We start from the raw sequence: 25,452 nt of genomic DNA on the forward strand, positions 1-25,452 counted from the left end.
GGGGGGACGGGACCTTAGCGGAAAGGGGTTGGGGTGACCGTTGAGGTGCCTGCGGGAGCGCGGCGGCGGGGAACGACCGCCCCCTGGCGGCTGGGAGGAGCGGGACAACAAGGCCGGGGACGGGGACCGGGGCGGGGGGGGGGTCACCCGGGGGAATCGCGTTCCCGGTACCCCCAAATCCCCCCCCCGGGGCTGCCGAAGGGGAGGCGGTGGGGGACGGGAAAGCGAGGCACAGGGCTGGGGGAAGGTGATGCATGGGGACACGGGGAAACTGAGGCACGGGGGTGGGGGAAACTGAGGCACTGCCCCCCCCCCACCACCACCGCAGCAGCGAGCGCAGCACAAAACTATCGACGCCGAATCGGGCTCACGGGCCTGTATAAAACCCCCAAAAAAACAAGAGCGAGGTGTGAACACCACGGAAGGAACGGGGACGGGGGACGGGGGACACCCCGGGATCCATCGATGCGTCCTCTGTGTGTGTGTGTGTCCCCCCCACCCGTGATGAGGATCCACGGTGGGCTCAGAGCAGGGTGATCTCACTGGGCGGCAGCGTCAACCTCTTCTCCCGGGCACCCAGCAGCTTCTCCATGTGCGCGGCCACCACGCGGCACAGCTCCAGGCCCTGCCGAAGCGGGGGGGACACGCTGGTGGGTGGCCACGGTCACCACCGTGGGACCCCCGGTAGTAGGGTTGTTGTCGTCCCCCCCCACCCACCCACCAGCCCGGACCATCCCAGTCCCCCCAGTGTCCCCCCCACCTGCTCCAGCTGCAGCTGGGTGATGCCCTGGGCCAGGAGGTCGCCCAGCGTGATCTCCACGTAGGGATAACTGGATCCGGCCGTCGGCCGCTGCGTCCGCGTCGACTGGATCTCCTTCAACGAGAACTTGGCCACCGGTTCCTGGAAGGAAGGGGGTCGGACAAGGCAGGTGGCCCGCATGCCCCGAGAACCCCACCAAAGGGACCAAGGACCGGAGCGGGACGGAGGGTGCCAGCGATGCCCTGCTGGGGCCAAACTGGGGGACGCTGCCCGCTGTGGAGAGGGACCATCACATCGCACGGTGCTGCCTGGCTCTGTCCAGGACCCCTTGCCCCCCAAACAGCCCCCCACCTACGTGGGTCTCCTTGCTGAGGAAGTTGAGGCCGTTCTGGTTGACGGCCAGGATGCAGGGCGAGACGATGGCGTTGTTGCTGCAGCTCTGGATGTAGAAGAAGGACGAGCCGAACATGGGGTAGGCGCTCAGCAGCCCTGCGGGGTGGAGGACGGGGTCTGAGCGCCCGCTCCCACCCCCTCCTGCCTGTGCCCCGGGGTGGCTCGCACCCACAGGGGCTCTGCCAAGGGTCCCAGCCAGCCCCATGCCTGGCAGGAACTGGGTCAGCTCCCAGAGCCTTGCACCGCTTCAGGCTCTGGACCAGGAACAGGATTGGACCCAGGAGCAGCCAAGGGGACCCATTGCAGCCTGCTGGGAAAGCAGGTGGCCAAGCGTGGGACCTGGGAGCAGCCCCCCATGTGCAGCACCCTGCTGGCCCCACAGCACCCCAGGCTCCACGCAGGGCCAAGGTCTGCCTGTCCCAGGCTCCACGCAGAGGAGCCACCCAGCAACATTGCATCCCAAGCAGCATCTCATCTTCGTTAGCGTCGCATCCCCAGCAGCATCGCATCCCCAGCAGCATCATATCCCCAGCAGCATTGCATCCTCATTAGCATTGTGTCCTTGTTAGGAGGACACAGTCAGCATCACATCCCCAGCAGCATCGCATTCCCGGCAGCCTTGCACCCCCAGCAGCTTTGCATCCCCAGCAGCATTGCATCCTCATTAGCATTGCGGCCTCGTTAGCACTGTGTCCTCATTAGCTTTGCATCCCTGGCAGCATCACCTCCCCATCCCCGTCCCGAGCCTGCTCACCCAGGAACTGTGCCCTGGCCTGGTGGGCGCTGAGCGCCTGGGCTTGCTGCATGTGCTGGGTCACCATGTGGAGCCAGGATTGGGCCTTCAGCAGGCGGAAAAGCTGCGGGGGGACGTAGTCCTGCACCTCCCGCCTGCGGGGAGCCAGAAGTCAGGGCCAGCGCCGGCCAGCGGGACCCATACCCCATGCGATGTGTCCGTGTGTGTCCCCCCCGGACCCCTCGCCCCCGGCCGTACGCGGTGGGGAGGTGATGGCGGTCCTTGGCTCGGTGCTGGAGGGCGGCCAGCTTGGCCACGTGTGGGAAGTGCTGCTCTCCCGGCCTCGCGGGCGGCAGGACGGTGAACAGCCCTTTGAGGTAGTCGGGGAGCACCTGGGGGGGGGGACAGAACGCAGGGACACAGCTTGCGGATGGGGCACGCTGCCTGGGGCGGGGGGGGGAATGACAGGGAGGTGATCCCGGGGGATTCTGGCGGGGTGGCCTGACCTGGTTGTAGTGGACGGTGACGTAGAGCTCATTGTCGAATTTGAGGGGCTGGCTCCAGACCACGCGGCGGCACCAGAAGGTGTAGCTGGCATCCCGGCGCTCCGTCTCGGCGGCCACATCCAGGACGTATTCCCGGCGGGTCAGCGGCCGCACGCTCTGCCCTGTGCCACCGCAGGAGCCTGAGCGCGGCCGCCACGCGTGGCACCCGCCGGCGGCACGGCTGAGCCATCCCTGCCAGCCCCTCACCTCTGTCGGTCACCACGAAGAGGATGTACTCGTCAAAAGCCTCTGGGTGCTGCAGCCCCATCTCACAGCACAGCTCCTCGATCACATCCAGGGCCACCTAGGCATGGGGACAGGTGGCTGGGATGCTGCCACGTCCCCCCCCCACGCTCGGGGTCACCAGTGGGTCCCCCATTGGGGCTCATCCCATGCAGCTCCCAGGGAAGGGATCTCCCTTTCCCGGAGAACAAAGTCCCCCAGCTCAAGGACAGCCAAGGGGTGCAGCTCCCCCCCCCCCCGGCATCTGCACCCACAGGGTGGCCACAATGGGGGGGTCACCGCAAGCCTGGGGTGCACCGAGCAAGCCTCTTGCCCCCTCTGACTCACCGAGCACGTCTTAATCTTGAGGTGCTTCTCGATACCGCCGGGCAGGAGGAAGAGCTGGCGCTTGGCGCTGCGTCCAGCCTGCGTGGGGAGGACACGTCGGGGTGCGGGGGGGGGCCCTTTGCACAGCAAGACCCCAAAGGAGACCCCGAATCCCCAAGTTATCCCGTGGGGACCATCCCATGGGGATCATCCTGTATCTTGCCCATCCTGCCCGGATAAACCATCGTGCCCCCTCCCACCCCACGTGCACAGAGCTGCGTTCCCCACTGGGGACCCCTGAAAGCTCACAGCACCCCCAAAGCAGTGCCCCTGGAGAGCAGACCCCAAAAAAGACCGTGCTCCCCGTGCCAGCAAGGGGCCAGCAGCTCAGCTCCAGGGCAGTGTCTGGGGGGGATCCCAAGCCCACAGGGGGATCCAGAACCTATGGGGGGGGATCTGAAGCTGGCATCAGCCCTGCCCCACGCCCCACGGGCACCCATGAGCACCCAGCCTCACCACCATGGCCCTGAGCTCCATGCTGCTGGGGAAGAGGCTGCGACCGCCGAACCGCAGGGTTTTCCGCAGGTTTTGCTCGCAGGCTTTGGCGATGCCTGCCGGGGACGGGGAACGGGGTGAAGGATGGGGCTGAGCCATGATGTCGGCTTTGCTAAAGCACCTCCGGAGCCCCGTGACACCCCCTGGGCGTCCTTCCCCGCCGTGCATCCAGCACCCTGGGGTGTGCACAGCTCTTACCTTGGAAAGGCAGCTCCGGGTGCCTGCTAGCATCCTGCAGGAAGGCCAGGAGGAAGGGTCTGAGCACCTCAGAGCACTTGTAGTAGGCGGCGAGGATGTAGAGCAGCCTCCAGCCCTTCTGGCAGCTGTCCCTGCCAGGAAAAGCCAGGGCTGAGCCCCTGGGAAGGGCGAGGGTGGCCGCAGCGGCTGCAACGGGCACCCACCGCCCCGGCGAGGATGGGGTCCCCGGGTCTCCCCCCACTTTGGGGCAGCTCAGCCCCGCTGGGGACACAAGTGTCCTCCGTGCCAGCCTCTGCTGTCCCAGTCAGGGTGGACGGTACTGGTGCAGGGACTCACGGCTTGGAGCTGGTGTTGTTGGTGACCTGCTTGATGATCTGGCAGTACACCTCGTCCCGCAGGACCTCGTGCTCTGCGCACAGCTGGGGGACAGGTATGGCTCGCTCTGCGGCTGGGGATGTCCCCGGCTGCCACCCTCCTTCCCAGGCCACCCCCAGGACTCACCGCCCCGGCGGGGGATTTACCTTGAGGATGGTGCAGACGGCATCCAGCTCCGTCTGCCCCCGCAGAGGGTGGTCACCCATGAACTTCATCACGGCTGGGGATGACAAAGCCACGCGGTGACACAGCTCACCCCGTCCCTTCCCTGGGGACACGCTTCCCTGGGTGTCAGCAACATCCCAGGCACGCGGGGCAGTGGGACCAGAGGAGCTAAAGCCCCCCCTGGCCACCCAATCTGCCCACCCCATTCCTGCCCCCCCCTCCTCCAAGGATGGGGCTGGGGATAGCAGTGGGGCAGGGGGACGGGGCGCTTGTGCCCCCCCACCTACCTTGGAAAGCCTCGGCGGCCAGTTTGCTGATGCCACCATCCACAAATTCAATGAGCGACTCCTGGATAGGGGTCTGGAGGGGAAGAGGGTCAGCTCCCAGGAGCAGCCAGAGGGATGGGATAGGGGCTGGGGTGGCATTCGGGGAGCTCCGGAGCATTCCAGGACCTCAGGGGAACCCACAGGTGACGACAGGGCAAGGGCACCCCGAGGCACCTCGCTTCCCCGTACCTTGGTGAATGTCAGCATCTCCAGCACATTCTTGGCCTTTGTCCCGCAGGAGTCCCTGGGAAAGGACAAGGGAATGGGTGGGCACGGGTGTCCCCACCACGGGGTGTCCTTATCCCTATCCCACCGCCGGACACTCACGTGGTCCCGTGCCGCGCGGCACGGAAATACCGCCGGGCAAAGGCCAAAATGGGACAGGTCCCGGCACCGGCTGTGAGCTGCTCGCTGCCGTCTCCTTCTGGACCCTCCGCAAAGGCAGTGCTGGCAGGGGACGCCTGTGGAATGGGGCGGTGGGCGACGGGCACGGCCAGCACCATGCCGGCAATAGCCCTGGACTAGCACCCACCTCAGTTTTCCGGTCCAGCTCCTGGGCCACGGCGGTGGAAGCCACGGCCACGGCCACGGCCGCCGAAGCCGCCACCTTGCCCTGCTTGTCTCTGGGCTCCTCTTTCTTCTCCGCCGGCAAATGGACAAAGTCGGGGGCCGCGACAGGCTGGACGTACTCGGCGGGGAAAAGCCCCGACCTGCCGTGGATGGCCCCGAACTTCCACCCTGTGCCAGGCAGATGGTGGGGATGGCCCCGGGCTGGCAGCCCTGGGGGTCACCCCCCAAAAAGCCTCTGCCCGTTCCCTCCTTCCCCCTGTACCCCGAGCCCTTTCCAGGGGGTCTGGCTTTGGGTTTTGGCTGGAAATAGCTGTGGTTTGGCACTGCTCAAGGTAAAGGCACAGACCAAGAGCCACAAAGCCCATCATCTGCAGGGACGCGGGGCAGCACCCAGTGCCACCCAGGGTGGGAATTGCAGGGGAGCATCCCCCTGCATCAGGTCGGTGCCGAAAAGAGCCCAAACCATCCTGCTGAGGTGTGACAGAGGCTGGATCCTGCCCCGTGCTCCAGCCCCAGGAGGGGACACAGCTCAGGGCAGCATATGCACACCAGGGACACACCGGGGGACAGCACGGCACCCACCAAAATCCTGGGTGCCCGTCTTCAGCTCCTCCAGGTACATCACCTTCTTGCGGACCACGCAGCCGTAGTAGTGGTCTGCGGGGACATCACGGGGACATGGGGTGTCACAGGATGCAAGGCCAGGGCACGGCCACCTCTGGGGCTGGTGAAGCCATCAGTCCTGCTGCCACCGTGCCCCTCATCGAGGGCTTTTCGGCATGGAGGGCTGTGGGGGGGGGCTGCTCACCTCTCTCGGGGCACTCCAGCGGCTGCAGGTGGATGATGTCCCCTTTGTGGAAGCTGAGCTGGTCCCCATCCTCTGGGCTGTAGTTCCTCACGGCCACCACGTACTGGGAGTCCTGGGCACAGAGGGATCTGGCACAGCCCGTGCACGCAGGCACACACATGCACACCCACATCCCACCCAGCACAAGGACTTCAAGCACCCACCGCCGCAGGACCACCCCAAGGTGCCCACTCCCGCAACTCCCCGTCACCCCAGGCACCGTCCCATTCGCAGGGTGCCCTCCGCTGCCCACCCTGACCCCTCAAACACCAGCACACGGGCAGGATCTGACCCCCAGGACATGCCCCCAGCCACCCCCCTGACCCAAGGGCACCCCCGCCCCCCCACCTTCCTGAGCTCCGTGATGAAGTGGTCGACCATGGCCTTGACCTGGGGGGCTTTGGGGGAGAAAAGGATGAGCTTCTCGCTGCGCAGGTTGAACTCCAGCATGTTTTTGGACGGGGTGGTCACAAACAGCACGTCGGCGTAGCTGGGGTAGGGTGAGGGGAGGATGAAACACCCGTCACCCACAGCACCCATCCCACCCCGACCACCCGGGGTCCTTGCCCCTACCTATACGCCCGCAGCACCCGCAGCTGCTCCCCGGGGACGTTGGTGCCCTTCACCAGCCGCAGCAGCTTGATGCCGGCGTGGGACACGGCCAGGATCTGCACACCCGTCCCCACGCTGCCCTGAGGACCGGGATGCTGCCTCAGCCGGGGGCACGGGACTGCGGTGCCCCCCCCCATGCCGACTGTCCCACAGCCGGACCCTCACCGTGGCGGGGAAGAGACGTGAGAAATACACCTCACAGCTGTCCCGGGCCGCAGCAATGATCTCCCTCTTGACGCTTTCGGTGGCCACAGGGCTGAAGGAGTCCAGCTTGTTTGCCGCTGCGGGGAGAAATAACCCCTGGTGAGTGTCCCCCAATCCCTGGGGAGGATCTGGATGCAGGGTTCACAGCGAGAGCAGGGATGCTCATCCCCTTCCCAACCCTGGCAGGACCATGATGGAGAGGCAGGTGTCCCCCCCCAGGCACCCCCTAATGCAGCAAGCCTGGCTGAGACCCGACACAACTCGTGACTTTGTGGAGTACTAAAGCACAGGGGGCTCATCGCATTTGGAGGCAAAACTACCCCGGCTTTAAGCAGATCCGGTTGTGGCTTCGAGATGCCCAGGAGATGAGGATGGGGCACCGGAGTGGCTGGGTGTGAGACCCCCAGGTTTGGGTCCCCCAGGGGTGAGCCCCCCAACTGGGGAGCAGCAGGATACAGGGGTGCAAGTGAGGGTTACCAAAGAGGGATTTCAAGTGGAGCCGCTCCTCCTGGCTGATCCGGATGCAAGTGTCGGAAAGCGTGTCATTGAAGATCTGGGGAAGAGGATGAGGAGCAGCGGAGCCGTGCGGGGGGGGGGAGCGATGTGACCCCCAGCCCCTCTGCCCTTCCCACCCCCGGACCCCCGACAGGGACAACCCCTGCTCTTCCACGGCAGCTCAGCAGGGGAAGACGGGCCTGCCGTGGTGGGATGAGTAAACCATCACCCCAGCGTGGGGATACCCCAACTCCCAGGGGACCCCCGGGGGGGCTTCGGGGCCAGCTCGGTGCCTCACCTGCCTGAAGACGAGGTCGAGCAGCAGTGGGTTGTTGATGCTGTCCTTGGGGTAGAAAACCTGCCAGGAGGGAGACCAGCCCGGCTCGCTGGCATCACCGGCATCGCCCACCCTGCACGGCCTCGGCGAAAAGCCCCCTTTATCCCCATAGCACTTTGACACCAGTCTGTCCCCGTGTTGTGTCCCCCCCCCACCGCACCTCCTTGCGGATGTATATCTTCCAGGGCACGTTGTGGTAGGTGTAGAAGTCCTCACTGCAGCTCCGGTGCAGCTGGGTCTGGACCTGCTGCCCCTCGGACGGGAGCTCCCTTGAGACAGAGACTGCGAAGGGACGGAAAGCCCTGCACATCCCTGGGGGGGACCACAGACAGACCCTCTCCACCCGGGGAAACTGAGGCACGGGGGCCAGCGAGGGTTTAGCCGGACACAGTGGTTATCCCATGAGGATGCTGCCGAGCGGGACCCGTGCCTGGCCACATCAGGCATCACCCGGTGTCACCGGGGAGGACGAGGTGCCCCGCTCTGCCCTGACCCCCCCAGTGCCACGGATCTGCCCTGCGATACCTGGGGGCCGAGTGGCCGCCGGACGCCCCATCGGCGTTTGCAGCTGGTACTTGCCGCTGGTGACCGGCTTCACCGCAGCCACCGTCTCCTTGGGCCCCTGCGAGGCAGAGAGCGAGCTGCGGTCGGGACCGACGACTCCCCCAACCCAGCGTGGGGGACACGGGGGCGAACGCATCCCCTACCGCAGCCGCCGGTACCCGGGCTGCCGAGAGCTGCTCCTTCAGGATCTGCATGGCTTCCTCGTGGGGGTCCAGCTTCTTCCCAAAGAGCTTGCTGCAAGAGACAGCACCCCATATTGCCTGCACCCTGGCATCACCTGCACCCCGGCATCACCCGCACCCCGGCATCGCCTGCACCCCGGCATCACCCGCACCCCGGCATCAGGGCTGGCACACACACCCGCAGGCAGAAGCCTGCAGCTCAGCTGGGGGCCGAGGTGGGTACCTGGGGGGCTGGGAGCCGCGCGGGGCCGGCTGGCACTGCCGGATGATATTGCGGATGTCGTGCGTGGGCCGTGGGAATTGCTCCGAGTTGAGCCGGGAATGCCGTACCACCTCGCCCGGCCACCGCCGACCCACGGGTGCTGCGAGGCCAAGCACGTGGCTCAGGGGGGGGTCCAGGCATCGCCCTCACACCTGGGGCACAGCTCGGTGCCGTGATCCCCCATTGCCATCCCGCTGCGCTGAGACCCCTTACCGGCTTTCTGCACGTAGGGCCGGGGCTGGGGGGCACGGGCTGGCGTCCCCTCCGCTGCTCTGCCCTGCAAGGGACACCACGGCGTGAGGATCCGGCACCCCCCAGCTGCCCCCAGCCCCAGGGAGATGCCCTGCAGCAGTGGGTCAGGGCTCGACCCCTCCTGGCCCCCCCACCCCGGCTCTGCCCCACTGACCGGGGGCCCAGGCGGCTGGTTGGCATCTGCCCGGCACTGCGGGGATGGAGCTGGCTCCGCGCCTGCGACGGCAAAGGGAGAAAGCTCAGTATCCTGCAGCCCCGTACCGGAGCTGTGGGGTGCTGGATGCAGGGATGTCCCCCACACTGGGGAGCAGGTGGGGAAACTGAGGCAGGGAGCTGGGTCGGGATGCAGGAGTGCTCGGGGCGCTCACCCCTCGGCTGACGCGTCTCTGCAGGCACGGGGGGTCCGCTCCGCTCGGCATCACCGCCGCCGTCCCCCCCTCCCACACCACCTCCTCCCTTCATCCTCTGTGAGATGGCGGCCGGCTTCTCCAGCTCCTGGGGGGCAGGCATCAGGGGACGGAGGCTGTGTCACCTGCACCCCCAAAATGCTGGATTCCCTCTGCCTCGGGCAGGGGGACCCCCCTCTCACCCCATTGCCGTAGGAGAGCACGGGGTCGAAGAGGCTGTCCAGGTAGCGGTCCAGACCCTTCTGGCTGCGCGGCTCCCCAAATTCCCCGTCTGCTGGGGGATGAGGAGGGATGAGCCGCCGGCAGCAGGGCTTCACCGGCACGGTGGAACTTCACCGGCAGGGCCCCGCCAGCGGCTCGGGGGGGGCTGTGGGGGGGATGATGCCCTACCGTGGGGGTGGTACGCCTCTGTGGATGGCAGCGTGGGAGCTTTCACGGCTGGGGGAGGAGGCACTTCATCCAAATCCAAGCCGTGTCCCAGCGCCCTGCAGAGAGGGAGGATGCACTCATCGCGCATCCGCCGGGCGCCGGGACCCCGACCCACACCTCTGCCGGCACCCATCCAGCCTGGTGCTGGTGTTTCCCCCACCAGCCCCACAGCGGGGCACCCGTCCCTGCCCGGGTACCTACGCCCGGCTGTCCCTGCCGTGGCTCTCAGCCCCCTCCCATGCGACGAGGAAGCAGGACTTCTGTTTGGGGAAACCCTGGAGCAGCTCGAGGTCGGAGACGAGGTCCAGGACATAGTCATGGCCGGCCAGCTCGGCCCACTGGGCACCTGCCTTCATAGCCACGGACCAGCCACGCCAGCCCTCTGCCAGTCCCCTGGTGACAGCGGGACGCTGGGGACGGGCATGGGCTGCCAGCAGTACCCCCGGCTCCGTGGGGTCACCCTGCCCACGAGCTGGGCATCCTGGGTCCCAGATCCTGGGGTCACCCAAAATGGCCCCGGGGTGATACTGTGTCCCGTGCTCACCCCACTGGGTGGGGGGTGCTGGTTTGGCAGGTACCTGTATTTCAGGACATCCCCTGCCAGGTCTTCGCCCGTGCTCCAGGAGTGGATGGGGCAGGAGAACTGGTCACCTGGGGAGTGAGCGGCGGTGAGCGGGTCCCACCGGTCCCCTCCTGCCCGTGACGGTGGCAGGGTGGTCGAACTGGGACCAACCCTCACCGCCGCCGGGCCCCCAGCCCCGTGCCGCCCCGCACCGTTGAAGCAGTAGAGGTCGAGAGCCATGCTGGCTTGCTGCCGGTTCGCCGTCCACTCCAGCAGCGAGGGTGGGTAGGCGCGGGCGGCCGCGGCGCCCAGCCGCGACCGCGCCATGGCGTGCATCAGCTTGCGCTGGCACACCGGCTTGTAGCCGGCAAAGGCGTAGTCGGAGACAAACCTGTGGGGAAGGGAGGATGCTGCAGGAGGGACCTGGGCAGCATCCCCAAGCACGTGTGCCAGGCTGGCCCAGGGGACCACAGAGGGACTAAGGGCATCCCCAGCAGGACCCGGGGAGCATCCCTGGGCACATGTGCCAGGCTGCTCCAGGGAGCCCCCGGAGAGACCCGGCAGCGTCCCCAGGCACAAGTGCCAGGCTATCCCCGAGGGTCCCGGTCCCCATCCCTGTCCCCAGCCCCGGCTCACTTGAGCAGGTACTTGTCGAAGGCGGCGGAGGGGGGGAAAGCGCTGAGGCAGGCGGCCAGCAGCAGCCAGCCCCGCTCCTCGTTGTTGACGTTGGTGTTACGCCAGACCTGGTTGGCGGCTTGCGCCAGGAGCTCGTCCCGCAGCCCTGGCGCCGACAGCCCCTTCTGCACGATGTAGTTGCCGAAGAGGGTCTCCTGTGGGCCGCCCAGCCCCGGGTCCCCCATGAACCGCAGGATCTGCCGTGGGGACAGCGAGGTCCTCCCTCCGGCCCCAGGCAGGAGCACGCAGGGGACCACGGTGCCGGATCCTGTGCCGTCCCACCTACCAGCTGGAAGAGGCTAAGCGCCTCGTGGCACAGCTCCTCATCCAGCCGGGTGAGGGGGGCTGCCAGCGGGGCCGTCAGCATCCCGAACGCCGGTTCCTGCGGTGACACCCGCACCCGTGGCTACTCGGGCCCCGGGGACAGCCTCAGGCCACGAGGGGCCAGCCCCACGGCGCTGAGCGTGGCGTTGGTGCTGGATGGGGACTACGGGGCTGCAAAAGGGCTGGGGTGCAGGATGGGGCCGGCAGCCTCCCGGCAGCGGGGCAGGGACGGGCTCAGGCTGTGCTGGCAGCACCGGAGATGCCAGCACCTCGGTGAGGCTGAGAGCAGGATCCGGCCCCGGCGCTGTCGTTCAGGATGCCGGGGACTGGGAAACACGTGGCAAAAATAGGGGACAAAGAGGAGGAGGAAGGGGGCAAAGCAACCAGGGATGGGGCTGGGGTCCCAGGAGTGAAGCGACCTGGTCTCCCGCCCCAGCGTTTCCGGATCTGCCCCGCGTCGGGCGTCCAGGAGGGCTCGGCGGGTCTCTCTCCGATAACATCAGCGGGGTCCCCCTGGCCTCTGGAGACGACAGGAACCCACGGGGAGGGAGGGAGATGGTGGCCGGCTCCCCGCAGCACCACAGCCGCCCCGGATCCGTCCCCTCTCGCAGCCCGTGGCATCCCCGGAGCCAAAGCCATGGCATCCCCGGGGCCGAAGCCGGGGCAGAGCCCGGTGGGATGGTGCGGGGAGCCGCCGGGCAGAGCCGCTGCGGGGACCCTGAACCTAACCACTCAGCCACGACCAGGGCGCCGAGAACTCCCCGAAAGCCGGCTGCCCATCGGGGCAGGCTCCCCGCCGCCGGGCTGCGGCGCCCGCCTTACCTGGAAATGGCCCCGCACGTACTTGGCCATGGGGTAGTCATTGATGTCGAGCGGGAGGGTGAGCTGGGAGTCGGGCTGCAGTGCCGGCGGTGGCACCAGGACCACACAGCCGGCGTTCACCTCCCGGGCGGCTACGGCACAGCGGGCAGCTATGGCATAGCCACGGGAATAGGGACAAGGAGCTGGGAGCGGGGCTAGCAATGGTGCAAGACCCGCTCACCTGCGGCGGCCTCCAGCAGCCCCATCAGCTCGGCCGGGATCTCCAGGTGGGTGACGTCCACCACCTCCCTCCTCGTCAGCTCCTGCCGGCGTAGCACAGCGATGCGCCCGCTTGCCACGCTGCTCCCTGCCCCAGCACCCACGGGTGCCTCAGCTGGCAGCACAGGGACGGGCAAGCACGTGGCAGGGACGAGGGCACAGCAGCGCGGGTTGCACGTGCATCACACCTGCGTGCTCCCCCCGGTGCCGCATGCCTGCATCCCGTTACCTGCTTCATCCTCTCCTTCTCCTCCGCCGCCCGCCGGCGGGCGTCCTCCTTCCTCTGGAAGCAGAGCAGCGGTGCTGAGCCCCCAATCGGGGGGGGGAGGGAGACCCGGAGGCAGCAGGACCCCCCCCGGGGTGCCATTGCCCCCTGGCATCACCGGGCTTTCACCCCAAAGAGGCACTGCCCATGCCCAATGGGACATGGAGGAGGTGATGGGGATGGGGTCTGGGGGGGTTTAGGCTCTGGGGGTGCCGCTGTGCCCTCTCCAGACCCACCACCGAGCATGCAGCAGGGGGGGAGTGGGTACCCAGGACCCCCCCCGGGATGTGCCAGCCCCTGCCTCACCTTGAGGTACCGCCGGCGGTTCACGTAGATGTGCACCAGCGACCTGAACTTGATGAGCGTGTGCCGCATGCGCCGGTACCGCTGCCTGCGGGAGGGCACCCGTCACCCTCTGCCACCCACCAGTGCCCACCCGCCACCCCCCCGCCCGGGACCCCCACCTGGCCAGGTAACCCCGTGCCCGGCTCTGCAGGAGGACGATCTTTCGGCGGAGGGAGCGAAAGCGCCTCTTGATGAAGAAGGTGCGAGCGTAGCGCTGGAGAGTGAGCGCAGCCAGGTGATGGGCACGGGCTCGCTTGCTCTCCAGAGCCTGGTACAGCTGCTCCTTCAGGAAGAGCTGGGAGGGGGGACGATGCCATGAGCCCCCCCACCTCGGCCACCCTCCCCCAGGGCATCGCCAGAGCCAAGCCCCGTGCCCAGGACGGTACCTTGCTGACGCCAACGTAGTACATGCTGGGGCTGACGGGGCAGAGGTTCCTCAGCATCTCCACGCAGTTGGTCCCGTTGGGAATGACGTTGGACCACATGTCGACGAGGCAGCGGTACCTGGGTGAGCCCGTGACACCGTCACCGTCACCGTGCAGGACCCCACCGGGATGCTGACGTGGACCCTCCCTGCGGTGATGAGCACCGTGCCCGGGAAAGCAGCTTCTCCGGGTGCTGTGCACCAAAACGGGGGGCTCCCAGCTCCCGCCGTGGGGGAATCCCGGGCCAAACACTGCCCCCCAAAACACCCACGAGCTCTGTAGTCTGCCCTTGCCGGGACGGTGGTACCCAACCCGCAGCCCCCAGGCACCTGTCGATGAAGATGAGGAAGGGGATGCGGATGGGGAAGCCCTCCTTGCGGATGCGGATGGTCTCCAGGATCCCCGAGTACCGCAGCTGGCTGCTGACCACGTCGGCCTCGAAGAGCCCCGGCTCCTGGGGAGGAGATGGGGAGAAGCCTCGGTGACCACACGGGCAGACCCCTGCCCACCGCATTCCCCATGCCAGCGAGGGCAGGCAGCACTGGCATCGCCACGGGCAGGAAAGCCCCGGGCCAGCTCTCACCTTTTTGTTGTTGGGTTTGAGACAGCGCACGAAGAAGGGGTTACACCTGCGTTGGAGAGACCCCATCGGCCACAGGGGACAGGGGACAAAGCCAGCCTGGCCACCTCGGGCTCGGGTTCGGCTGTCACCCTGCTCCTGCCAGCCTGGTGCATGGCCTGGCTGCCCACCCTGCCCACCCTGACCTCTCCATCTTTTCCACCAGGTCCAGGAGCGACTGCTGGAACCGGGCAGCCACGGTGGGAGCCTTGTACCGCCGCGTCCTGGTGCTGCTCCTCTTAACCAGGCTCCTCTGCCGTGCCATCACCTGGGCATGGCCGAAGAAGAGGTTGGCCACCACCTTGGGAAGATGGGAAAGGTTAGGGAGGAGGAAGGTGGCCGGGATGGTGCAGGTCTCCTGGCTCCTCTTCCCAGCCCGGCTGCTGCCTTTTTGCCCAGCCCTGAGTGAGTCGCATCCCCTATTTGCAGTGGGATTCCCTGGATGGGGATGGGGAAGTGCAAGAGCAGCCCATGTGCCCGTTTGTGCCAATGCTTCAGGGGTCAAAGCCCAGAGGACCCTGTAGGAAGAGGCCACAGGGTGGAACTGGAGGCATCCTCTGCTCCTGGTCCCCCTGGGCTTCACCAGCCATGGGGGCACACGCTTGGGGACATGAAAAGTGGTGTGTATGGAAGTGGGCTATCCATACCCGGTGTCCCCCCAGCACCGCAGAGCCAGGGCTGGGCAGAGCCAGGGCTGGGCAGAGCCCTACCTTGGTCCTGCTACTGATGAACAGATCCAGCACGTCCTGACGGACCTGGTCGTAGTTTTTATCCAAAAACTTGTGAACCTGGCAAAGAGCAAATCCTCGTGGTGAGGAGCCTGGTGGCACGGTGGTCGGAGGCAAGGAGCTCCAGGTGCAGGATCAGCCCCATAAACCTCCTATTTAACCCTCCTTAAAACCTCAGCTGGGCATCCCACTGCTGCACACCTGGTAGGTCACCTTCCCCGCGTAGTGCTTGATGGTGAACTCGGGCAGTGGCATCTTCGGCTTGGTGTACAGCGGGTTTGTCCCATGGTGGTAGTGACACTTCTGGAGGAACGTGTGGTCAGTGGCCTGGGGATGGACGCAAGGGTGAGACATGGCTCGAGTTGTTTGGCAGCCCCGGGAATGCAGGCACAGGGACGGGGACGCCTGGACAATCGGCCAGACCCTGCTCTCAGCTCTGCCACCGAGCAGCTGCACAGTCATGGGCATCTGCTGCCCCTGTGCCTCAGTTTCCCCATTGGCAGAGAGGGTGCAACCACCCTTCTCTCTTTTATAGGGCAGCTAGGAGGGGGTTTTCAGTAATTCCTACAAAAGCGACTCCTCTGGGCAAAGTTGCTCCAGTGACACTGACCTGGGACCTCCCAGGGTTTGTCCAGCATGGAGAAACCTGGAGGGTCTCCCAGGTTGTCCAGGACAGCCCAGAAGCAGAGCAGCCCTGGGCCACGGCGTCACCCCAGGCACAGTGACCACCCGGTGCTGCCACCCTCGCCGCCTTGGCACTGGGCAGCCCCTCACCTGGGGGAAGCAGCTCTGGTCATCGAGGATGCGGAGGATGCCGTAGGGTTTCTGGGAGATGAGGTCAATGCAGGGCTGGTTGTCGCTGAAGGGGATCTCCTTCCACTCGATCTGCTCCCGGAGGTACTCCTCCTGCGGGGTCAGCACTTGGTCAGCCCCACGTCCCCAGCCCCACGGCGATGCTCGGCATGGGGACAGAGCCCGGCACTGCTCCCCAGCCCACCTGCTCCTCCTGGAAGACGATCTTGTTGAAGAAGAACTGCAGGTACTCGTTGGCATAGTTGATGCATAGTTGCTCAAAGCTATTGAAGTTAAGGTCCTGCAAGAAGGGGCCGCAGAACCTGAGACCTCGCAGCCCCAGGGCTGGCGGATGGAGGGACGGAGCCAGGATGGATCCTGCTCACCTCGAAGCCATAGATGTCCAGGATGGCGATGGAGAGGGCCTCCTGCCGTGGGTACACCAGTTTGTTGATGCGGTCCGTTAGCCAGCCAAAGAGCAGGGAGTAGAGGGTCTTGGCAATGGCATCCCTGGGAAGTGGCGAGATGAGCAGAGTGCTGGAGCTCTGGCATGGTACGGCACGGCACGGCACCGCGTACACCCCCACCACTGTGGCCAGCACCCATCACAGCCCCGCATTGTGCTTGGGGCAGCCCGTAGCGCTGCAGTTTTAATCACCAGAGAGCCGAATCCACACTAGGGGACCTGATCGTCCCCTTTCCCAGACTGGCATCTCATCTCCCACCCCATCCCCGGGGGCCAGACACCCCCCCGAGCCCCCACGCAGCACAGTCCCCCCCTTCCCTCTACCTGGCATCCACGGCGCTTTCGACAGTCAGAGGGGTAAAAATCTTCTCCCGCAGCGTTTCCTGGATGGAGCGCACAAAACCAACAGCGTGATGGAGTTTTAGCAACACCAGCCATGGTCTCCAGGGACCCTCCTCCCTGCCTGTGCCCCCCCCCCCCGTCCACTTACCGTCACCTTGAAGGTGATGGCTTTCTGCAGGCCCTCGGGGGAGACCTGCAGCAGCTCAGCCACCGTCCGGATCTCCGTGGCGCTCACCACCGTGGCGACCTCCTGGCAGTCAGTCTGTGGGACACGGTGAGGTGGTGGGATGTGGTGACCCCCCCTCCCCTCCATCAAATCCCAAATCCAGCCCAAGTATCTCGGTTCCCTTTGGGGTACCTCGTATTTTTCAAAGTAGACGTTGCCCAGGTGGAGGACGGAGGAGAGGATGCGGAAGATGCTGTTCTGCTCCTCCACGCTGAAGCTCAGCACCTCCATAGTATTGAGCAGCCGACGGAAATCCTCCGCGTCGTCCTTGCCGGGGATCTCGCAGTTCCCACCCTGGCATGACCCCCTCGGTGCCATCAGTGGGTCCCAGGGAGGCAGCACCCAGGGGCGAGAGGGAGGACACCCTGTCCTGAGCACCCTCCCCATCCGCACGCTGAATCCAGGAGGATTCAGGAACCCACCGGCACCCTGAGCTTGGCCAGCCCCCTAAAAAGCAGGCAGCACGGGAGGGGTGGGGGTGGGCAGGGGGCACGTTACCTGGTTCAGGTAGTAGTAGGTCTCGGCGCCCTGCAGGCAGTACCGCTGCCGCTGCTGGGCGGGCAGCCCTGCCAGCATCTCATAGAAGATGTGATAGTTGCGCTCGCTCTTGGCCTGGGGAGCAGAGGACCGAGCTGGAGCGTGGGTGGCATGGTGGGCAGCATGGCGGGGGGGGACACAGAGCCCGGAACCCCCTTGTCACCCACCTGGAAGACGACACGGGACTTCTCCAGCAGGTACTGCGAGGTTATGGCACCGCAGATCAAGCCGCTGCAGGGGCGAGAGCGGGCACCCGGCTGGCAACCTCGGTGCGGGCAGGGGTTGTGCCCCCCCCATGGTGCCCACCTCTGCCCCGATGCTGCCCCCGGCACATGGGGGGTCGGTGCCTGGTCCCCAGATGCCCCCCCAGCGGGATCTGTGGGCAGGGAGAGGTACCCACACCCAGGTGCCGAGTGAGGGCTGGAGCTGCTGCACCCCAGGGTGATATCGGGCACCCCCTCCCCGTTGGGATCAGTGGGGATGAGCGAGGGTGGGACGGGCCGCGGGGACAGGGACGGGGACCGGCAGTGGTCGGGGTGCCAGCCCAGGGCACAGCATCCCTGTCCCTACCCCAGGGGCAGCAAACGCTGCCTGTTTTCAGGTGATATTGCCTTTCCCCCACCAAGGTTTGTCCCCAAAAGCATCCCCATGCGCATCCCACCCCAGAGCCGAGGGGCAGGGATAGCCTAGCAGAGGGGCTGGGGGCCGGGTTGGGGACCCCCGGGGCGGGGGACACACACACACACCCCAGGGGGTGGGGGCCGGCCGCGTGCGAGCATTGCTCAGTGTTACTTACTCCTCCAGAAAGATTTCCACAAATTTCCCAAACCTGCTGGAATTGTCGTTCCTCACGGTTTTGGCGTTGCCGAAGGATTCCAGCAAGGGGGTCGCCTCCAGGATCTGCCACGGTGATGGGGAGAGCCAGGGGGGTCAGCCTGGGCACCCCGATACACCACAGGCTGTCCCCACGGCAGGGGGACCCCTCTTGCCACCCTCCCTTCCACCTCCTGCCCCGTGCAGCCGCCCATGGGTGCCAAAATTCAAGGTGTGCGCCGCGGCCGGGTTGCATGAGGATGCGGGAGAGAGCAAGGACCCCACGCACGTGCGTGCCCTGAGCTCCTGCTGTCCATCCCCACTGTCCCCCCGCAGCTGGGGTGACGTGGCAGAGATGCCACCACGACGCTCTGTCCCCTTGAACCATCCCAGCCCACGTGTGTGTGTCCCCCCCCCGGTACCTCTATCTGCCGTGGTCCGGGTGGAAGCGTTAGGACAAGGAGAGAGCAGCAGAGCCGTGAGCAGGGGGTGGAGGAGAGCACAGGGTGGTGGGACAAGGGGACAGGGATGTCCCCAGGGCAGCATCCTACCTGCGGGGCAGTGCTGCGTTTCTGGCTGACGGCTGCCAGGTAGCGCAGGATCAGCTTGGTGGCTTCGGTCTTCCCCGAGCCGCTCTCCCCACTGAAACGCAGAGAGGGGGGGACACGGCCGGGGCCATCATCAGCTGAGTAAGGGGCCACAGGGGTGTTCCCACCCCAAACCCACCCAGGACCCCATCCCCAGAAGCACCCGTCGGCCCCAGGGCCGGGCTAGGCTGGCAGTAGCATCCTGCAACCAGCAATTAGGGCAGCGCTGATTAGGGGCCATCCCGGGGTGGGGGGGGCCGTGCGTGGGAACGGCCGTGTCCCACCTGATGACGATACACTGGTTGTGTTTGGCATCCATCACTTTGGAGTAGGCGACGTTCGCGATGGCAAAGAGGTGCCTGGAGGGGAGCGGGGGGAAGCAGAAGTTGGGGGGGTGCGGTGCCACATCACCCTGGCACAGGGACCCCCGCTGCGCCCCGAGCATCCCCACGCATGGACACAGCCCCTCCAGCACCCTGCGACCGAGGGTCCTCGGGGACCCGGGACCCCCAGGATGCAAGGGTGGGTGACGGTGGGTAGGAATGCCCCTGTCCCCAGGGGGCGTTCGGGGACACCCCAATACTCACGGTGGGTTCTCGCCCAGGGCTCTGCCTTCGTACTGCAGCACCTGCTCCGTCCCGTAGATGTTGTAGAGCCGGTACGGGTTCACCGACACCAGGATGCTGCCGATGTAGGTCTGCGGGAGAGCGAGGTTTGGGGCTGCGAGCGCTCGGAGGGTGGTGACCCCCCAAAAAACCCCACGGCCACGGTCTTCGGGGGGATGCTGCGCGCCCCTAAGCTTACGTAGATGAGCTGGCGCTCGAACCGCGTCCGGATGTTGCTCAGCACCGCGGCCTCCTGGAGGTCCCTGGCAGGGAGCAGAGGCTGCGTTAGGGGGTGGCAGGGGGACAGGAGGTGTCTGCTGTCCCCAAGCGTATCCCCAGCATCCCCAGTCCCAGGAGGCTGGAGGGGGCCCCTTGTCGGGATGGGATGGGGTGGGTGACGAAGGGGACGGGGACACTCACTCCAGCTGGGTCATGTCCTCCAGCCCGTCCTCCTCCTGCGGCTCCTGGTACCGCACGATGGGCAGGCTGCACAGCGACTGCATCTGCACGGAGCAACCCAGCCCAGCTCCGTCACGGCAGGGCTGCGCCAACCTCCTCCGGCATCCCACCCAGTCACCACCACCCCCCCAAAACCACCGTCCGTAACCCCAAACCGGGGGGCCCACAGCCAGCGACGGCAGGGACCCCATGCAAACATCCCATGCCCCCGAAATGTGTCCCCCAGCAAGAGCGTTGTGTGTCGGGGAGAGCAGCAGCGCTGGAAATAGGGACATGGGGCCACCAAGGTGCCCTTGGGGACCGTCCCAGGAAAGGCTGGTTGCAGAGACCCCCCCAGCCCCGATCGCCACGGGCAGGCGGGAACAGGTAGAGATGGCCACGCCACCCCCACCGCAACACGCCGCAGTTCACCCATACCCCAACGGGGGCTGCAAGGGGTGGGTGATGGAAGCCCACCATCAGGGTGGCACCTCCAGGGGAGATGATGGAAGGGGGTTGCGGTGGGGGCTGAGCTGTAGGGCTGGGGGCTGCTCCCCGCGGCCGTACCCCCACAGCCACGCGTAGAGGTGACCCGGGGCGGGCGGCACGCAAGGAGCTCGCGCTGGCGGCCGGCCAGGGGGTGGGCAGGAAAGCGGACACCCGCCGGGTCAGGGTGGCACCCAGCCGCAGATCGGGTCTCAGCATTTCCATACACGAGAGTCAAGTGTCCCCGAGGGGGGCTGTGCACCGGGGGGGGGACGACACGACACACACGCAACAGGCGATGACTGCCCCCCCCCCCCAGCCTGCTCCCCATGTCAGGACCCCCACCAGCACCCAGTGCACCCATAGCCACCCACTCCCCCACCCTGCGTGCTGCAAATCCCCCCCGACCCCGGTGGTTTCGTGCCCCCAGCGAGCCGCCAGCCATCTCAACACACCACCCCATCCCAGGTCCCTTCGGCTGCCGGTTCCCTCCCCGGCTCCATCCCACCGCCGGCACCCGCAGCGGGCTCCTCGCCGGCGTTACCTTGCTGCGCCAGGGCTGCTTGGTGCCCAGGTACCCGTCCGCCCAGGGGTGCCTGTCCCGCCAGCCGCCCGCCGGCGAACGCCGGCTGAGATATCGGGCGATGTCGGCTCCCCGTTGACTCGCCCACCGCCGGCCGCGTTGGGTGGGCTGCCGGGGAAGACCCTGCTCGGCCGTCCAGGCGTCGGGCATCTCCCGTACCCGCACGACGTGTTGCGTGGACCAGTGCTGCTTGTACATGCGGGACGCCCGTCGGAAGGAACCCAACCTCTGCACCTGCGGCGTCACCACCGCGTAGCGTCCTGCGCCCTCCTCCCCGGCCCCCCCATCGCCCTCGACGGTCTCCGCCGGCCCTGGGGCACGAGCGTCGTGGCGGGGGGCTACAGGCGAACCGGGGCTTCGACCGCGGTGGGGTGCCGGGAAAGCGGCACGACGCTGCGGTGAGGGGCTCCGGTTGTCGCGTGGGTTGGAGGGGAGTTTGGGGCGCCCGGCGTCGGTCCAACCCCGGCGCCCTGCCGGTGGGCTCGGCGATCTGCGGGTGCTCCCGTCGCGCCGGGATGGGGGCCGGGGAGAGGAGGGCGAGCGGGAGGAGGGACGGCGGGTGGGAGGTGGGGATGGGGGGGGTTCGGAGGGGGCCATGCTCCCCACGAGCAGCGATGCCAGCGACTGACCCACGGAGCGTCCTGGGGAGGGGCTGCGGCCCCCCGCTTCAGCCGGAGACGGCCTCGCCGGGGGGGAACGGGGGGCCATCCCCGCCAGGGGTTGCCCGATGCGCTGGATGAAGGTTTTGGGGGTGCCGGGAGCGGAGCTGGGGGGGGGGGGCACCCCGGCAAGACCCCGCACGGCACCCTGCCAGGGGGGCAGCTCCTCGTCCCAGGAGGGGCCGGGGGGGCCAAGACGGCGGCTGCCAGGGCGGTGGGTCGGTGCCAGGAAGGGGGTCCTCTGCAGCGGCTTCACAGCCTTGGTGGGGGGCTCGGGAAGCCGGGGCCAAGCCTGGGGGAGCGGTAGCCCGGGGGGGCTGCTCCGCCGCGACGGTCGCGGGGACAAGGGTCTCCCCGACCCCACCGTGGGCACCCCCAAACGCCTCCCCACTGGTCCCGGCGAGTGGGGGGCAGCTGGCGGAGGGGCAGGGGGCTCGGGGCCGAAGCGCCGGAGGCTGGCCCCGAGGGAGGGGGATCGTCGTGGCCCCTCGCCCCGCGTGCTGCCGGGGCGCTGCCGGGCTGGCGGCGGCGACGGGGAGCGCCCAGGGTTGGCAAAGGGGTTACGGAGCGACGGCCGCCGCGCAGCCCCCGGATCTCGGGAAGGGGGCTGCCCCCAGGGCCCCCCCGGTGGGGAAGGGTCCCTGGCTGGAGATGCTCGTGGTGGAGGGTCCCGGCCCCTCGAGCCGGTGGTCTCCATCCCTGCCAGCCTGCGGCCGGAGCGTCTGTATGATGGCTGGGGGGTGCAGGGGTCCCGAAATCCCCCCGCAGCCCGTGGCGGGCGGCTGGGGGGCTGCGAGAGGGAGCGCTGGAGGAACTGCCCCAAAGGGCTCCCGCACGCCCGCGCTGCCGAAACCCGGTGTCTCGGGGATGCTGCGGGGCCGGGGGCTGCCGGCGGTGGCTCGTACTCGTCGTAGTCATCCTCGTCACGGGCAGCGGGCAGGTGGGGGGACGGCAAGAGGGGGACGTCCAGGCGGTCCCTACCGAAAAGCTTGACCTGGGGCCGGGGGAAGAGCCTGAATTTCCTATTGAGGGAGAGCTTGGAGGAGAGCGTCTCCCGCATGCCCCGGAGCGAGGAGGCGCTGAGGATGGAGAAGGGGTACTCCTTGTCCTCTTCCTCCTCTTCCTCCCACTCTTCGGGCTCCTCGGCCTCGGCAATCTCCTCCAGGGCCAGGGCGTAGGGGTTGCAGGAGGACTGGGCATGCGGTGCCCACCCCCCCTCGCTGTACTGGATGCGATGCTCAGGGTATTCGCCCCCCAGGTACCTCTCGGCGAGGGGGTCCCCTAAGTCCTCGTAGGGGTCCCCGCTGTAGCCAAAGGGCCCCGCTGCCTCCTCGCCGTACTCAGGGTCGCTGCCGTAAGGGTCGTAGAGGGCGAGGGGGGACCCGCTGGCGAGCGGCCCCTCATCCTCGAGCTCTGCGTAGCCGTAGGGGTGCCCCGGCGGGTCACCCTCCTCCCAAAACCCCCCGTAGAAGCCATACTCTTCCTCCGACTCATAGCCGGGGTAGTCAGCGTAGGGGGTCAGCACTGCGTCCTCGAAGCCGTACCCCGCCGGGTAGACTGGAGTTTGGATGTAGCCTTCCTCCTCCTCAGCGTAGCCGTGCCGGGGGCCATAGGCTCCATCCTCCTCCTCGGTGTAGCGACACCAGGGGCCGTAAGCTTCATCCTCCTCAGCGTAGCCATGTGGGGGGCTGTAGGCTCCGTCTTCCTCCTTGGCGTAGCCACGGCGGGGGCCATAGGCTCCATCCTCCTCCTTGGCGTAGCCACGGCGGGAGCCAAAAGCTCCATCCTCCTTCTTGGCGTAGCCATGGCGGGAGCCAAAAGCTCCATCCTCCTTCTTGGCGTAGCCACGGCGGGAGCCAAAAGCTCCATCCTCCTTCTTGGCGTAGCCACGGCGGGAGCCAAGAGCTCCATCCTCCTCCTTAGCATAGCCACGGCGGGAGCCGTAGGTTCCATCCTCCTCCTTGGCGTAGCCACGGCGGGAGCCATAGGCTCCATCCTCCTCCTTGCCGTAGCCACGCCGGCGGCTGTAGGCTCCGTCCTCCTCCTCGGCCCACCCGTAGCGCGGCACCGGCGGCTCCGCGGGCGCGTGCTGCGAGCCCCGCCGGGACAGACGCCGCACCATGCTGCCGTGCCGCCCGGCGCTGCGGGCCAACAGCCCGCTGCTGCTGGGGATCCGCTTCATGTTGGCCCGGTGCCTGAGGATCTCGTCTTCCGCGGGGAACGGCAGCTTCCTGGCACCGATACGGGAGAGCCAGGCCGCGTCGGCCGCCCGGCCGCCCCCCGCCAACCGCCCACGCCGGGAGAGGACCTTCCTGGCCAGCCAGCCCGTGGCGGAGGCCGCCTTGCTCAACACCTGCGCCCGCGGCTTGAATTTCCTTTCCGGGCGCCGGCGGAAGAGGGACGCGCCGTCCTCGGCCGCCTGCCCGCCCCGCCGCAGCAGCAGGAAGGATGGCTTCGCCGGCGGGGAGCTACCGGCCGCCTCCTTCCTCTTCTTGCCCACGCGCTTGAAGCGAACCATTAGGTTGGAGGTGGACTTGAGCACCGCCTTGTTCTTCTTCTTCTTCCTCTTCTTGGTGCTGCTCTTCTGCAGCCCCCAGAAGAAGCGGGACGTGTTCTTGAACTGCCCTTTCTTGGGCCGATGCAACCCCAGCTTCTTGAAGCCCAAGAAGAGCTTCGAGGTGCTGCGGAGGCTCCGCTTCGCCCGGGCCTTCGGCACCACCGCCTCCTCCTCCTCGGCCAGGCCGGGCTCCGCAGACTCTTTGGGCTGGCCCTTGGCCTCCACGGCCTTGGCCCCTTTCTTCTTCTTGGCGTTGTCGGCCGCCAGCCCCATCACCAGCTTGGAGGTGCCCTTCAGGTTCTTCTTGGCCGGCGCGGCATCGCTCTCGCCCTCCTCCTCCTCTGGCTCCAGCTGCACCTTCTTCCCTCGGCCCGGCTTTTTCGCCACCACCCCCTTGAGCACCCCCTTCTTCTCCTTCCCCTTCCCCTTCTTGGGCTCCTCCGCAGCTGCCTCCTCCTCGTCCTTCTCCTCCTCCACCGCCTCCATCTCCTCGCTCTCCTCCGCCTTCAGCAGCTCCGCATCCGAGGTCTCCTCCGACTCGCCGGGTGCCTCCTTCTTCCCCTTCTTGCCATCCTTCCCTTTCCCTTTGCCCCCCTTCCCCTTGGCTTCTGCATCCTTTTTGGGCTCCCCCTTCTTGCCAACCATCCCGGCGGTGGCGGGCGCTCATGCTCCGGCCCCAGCGGGGCCCTGCGAGACGATGCCCCGTGCCGACACAAGGCAGGTCCCGGCACGCCGGCCGGCTCCCGACCCCGCAGCCTGCCCCGGGAGGGTATTTACCTGCACCCAGTTTCGGCGAGACACGTGCCCGCGGGTGGCTCCCTCGGCCGCCGGCGTCCCCCCGCTTGGCATGGCGCTGGGGCGGTGGGCCGGCAGCCCCGGGGCAGCCCGGCGGGAGCTGCCTCCTGCCTCCCACGGCACCCCGCGAGTTAGGCAGCGCGGTGCTGGCAGATGGGCTCCGGCTGTAACCCAACCGCCGGGGCTCGCGGTGGCATGAATAATGCAAGGGATGCGCCGCCTCAACCGGAGACTTTTCCAAAGGAGCAGGAAAGGGCACCCGTGGCGGGGAGCATCCCCCCGGGGCGGGGGGGACGATGCTGCAGGAGACGGCACAGAGCGCCATCACCACCCCAAAACCAGACCCCACCGCCTCTCCATGCCTTGGGGCTCACTGTGGTCTCCGCCAGGGAATCAGCCTCTTCCTCCAGCCAGCCTGGAGGAGGACGAAGCCCAGGGACCCGTTTGAGCCCACAAAGCCAAACCGTGGCACCAAGGGAGAGGAGACAATTTTGCAGAGCCCAAGGTACGTGCCACCCCAGCACCGGGAGCACGGCCAAGGGGAGCGCCGCAGAAGAGGAACCCAACACCGGACCAAATCCCACAGCCCCGCTGGGAAGCAGAGAGGAGCCAGGAGCCCACAGGGGTATCCCCCACGCCACACACATCGCACGTGCGTGCAGGGTGCCACGCGTGCCCACGCGCAGCCGGCGAGGGGGTTTGCCTGTGCCACACGCGTGCCCCGCGGCGGTGCTGGCAGCGTGTTTGCACACACACGTGCCCAGGCGCAGGGTGACCGCATCA

The 25,452-nt window shown here is 67.3% G+C and overlaps 1 protein-coding gene across 1 annotated transcript; it reads right to left on the reverse strand.

Annotated features, from left to right (window-relative positions):
* Window positions 1–426: 426 nt before the first annotated feature.
* On the reverse strand, window positions 427–24,519 carry MYO15A (myosin XVA). The gene is made up of 64 exons (XM_075058416.1): window positions 23,250–24,519; window positions 20,620–23,012; window positions 19,572–19,654; window positions 19,351–19,414; window positions 19,134–19,243; window positions 18,831–18,905; window positions 18,511–18,601; window positions 17,943–18,046; window positions 17,314–17,377; window positions 17,108–17,221; window positions 16,742–16,903; window positions 16,532–16,645; window positions 16,366–16,424; window positions 15,962–16,085; window positions 15,781–15,876; window positions 15,558–15,689; window positions 14,985–15,110; window positions 14,766–14,843; window positions 14,202–14,356; window positions 14,020–14,065; window positions 13,766–13,890; window positions 13,398–13,515; window positions 13,131–13,306; window positions 12,973–13,057; window positions 12,631–12,684; window positions 12,364–12,445; window positions 12,144–12,274; window positions 11,284–11,379; window positions 10,959–11,194; window positions 10,535–10,713; window positions 10,339–10,411; window positions 9,962–10,153; window positions 9,722–9,816; window positions 9,514–9,605; window positions 9,293–9,419; window positions 9,079–9,140; window positions 8,886–8,949; window positions 8,634–8,772; window positions 8,372–8,462; window positions 8,190–8,286; window positions 7,825–7,946; window positions 7,626–7,685; window positions 7,310–7,385; window positions 6,794–6,909; window positions 6,590–6,708; window positions 6,365–6,506; window positions 5,978–6,089; window positions 5,752–5,826; window positions 5,132–5,337; window positions 4,927–5,060; window positions 4,789–4,843; window positions 4,561–4,633; window positions 4,255–4,328; window positions 4,070–4,152; window positions 3,734–3,864; window positions 3,497–3,591; window positions 3,002–3,079; window positions 2,639–2,735; window positions 2,393–2,553; window positions 2,145–2,278; window positions 1,908–2,041; window positions 1,116–1,249; window positions 761–901; window positions 427–625 (listed from the first exon to the last, which is right to left on the reverse strand). Exons 1-64 carry the CDS (start codon window positions 24,517–24,519, stop codon window positions 524–526), a joined length of 10,428 nt encoding a protein of 3,475 aa, XP_074914517.1. The 3' UTR covers window positions 427–523.
* Between the last annotated feature and the right edge of the window lie 933 nt (window positions 24,520–25,452).

This window comes from Buteo buteo, chromosome 27 (genome assembly GCF_964188355.1).
Source record: "Buteo buteo chromosome 27, bButBut1.hap1.1, whole genome shotgun sequence".
Taxonomy (NCBI): Eukaryota; Metazoa; Chordata; class Aves; order Accipitriformes; family Accipitridae; genus Buteo; species Buteo buteo.

Coding starts and splice junctions, on each gene's coding strand:
- MYO15A (XM_075058416.1), bottom strand. CDS start 24,519: ATGGTTGGCAAGAAGGGGGAGCCCAAAAAGGATGCAGAAGCCAAGGGG. Junction 23,013..23,249: donor TGGAACCTACGGCTCCCGCC/GTGGCTATGCTA, acceptor AGGAAGACGGAG/CCTACAGCCCCCCACATGGC. Junction 2,554..2,638: donor CTTCGTGGTGACCGACAGAG/GTGAGGGGCTGG, acceptor GCGGTGGCACAG/GGCAGAGCGTGCGGCCGCTG.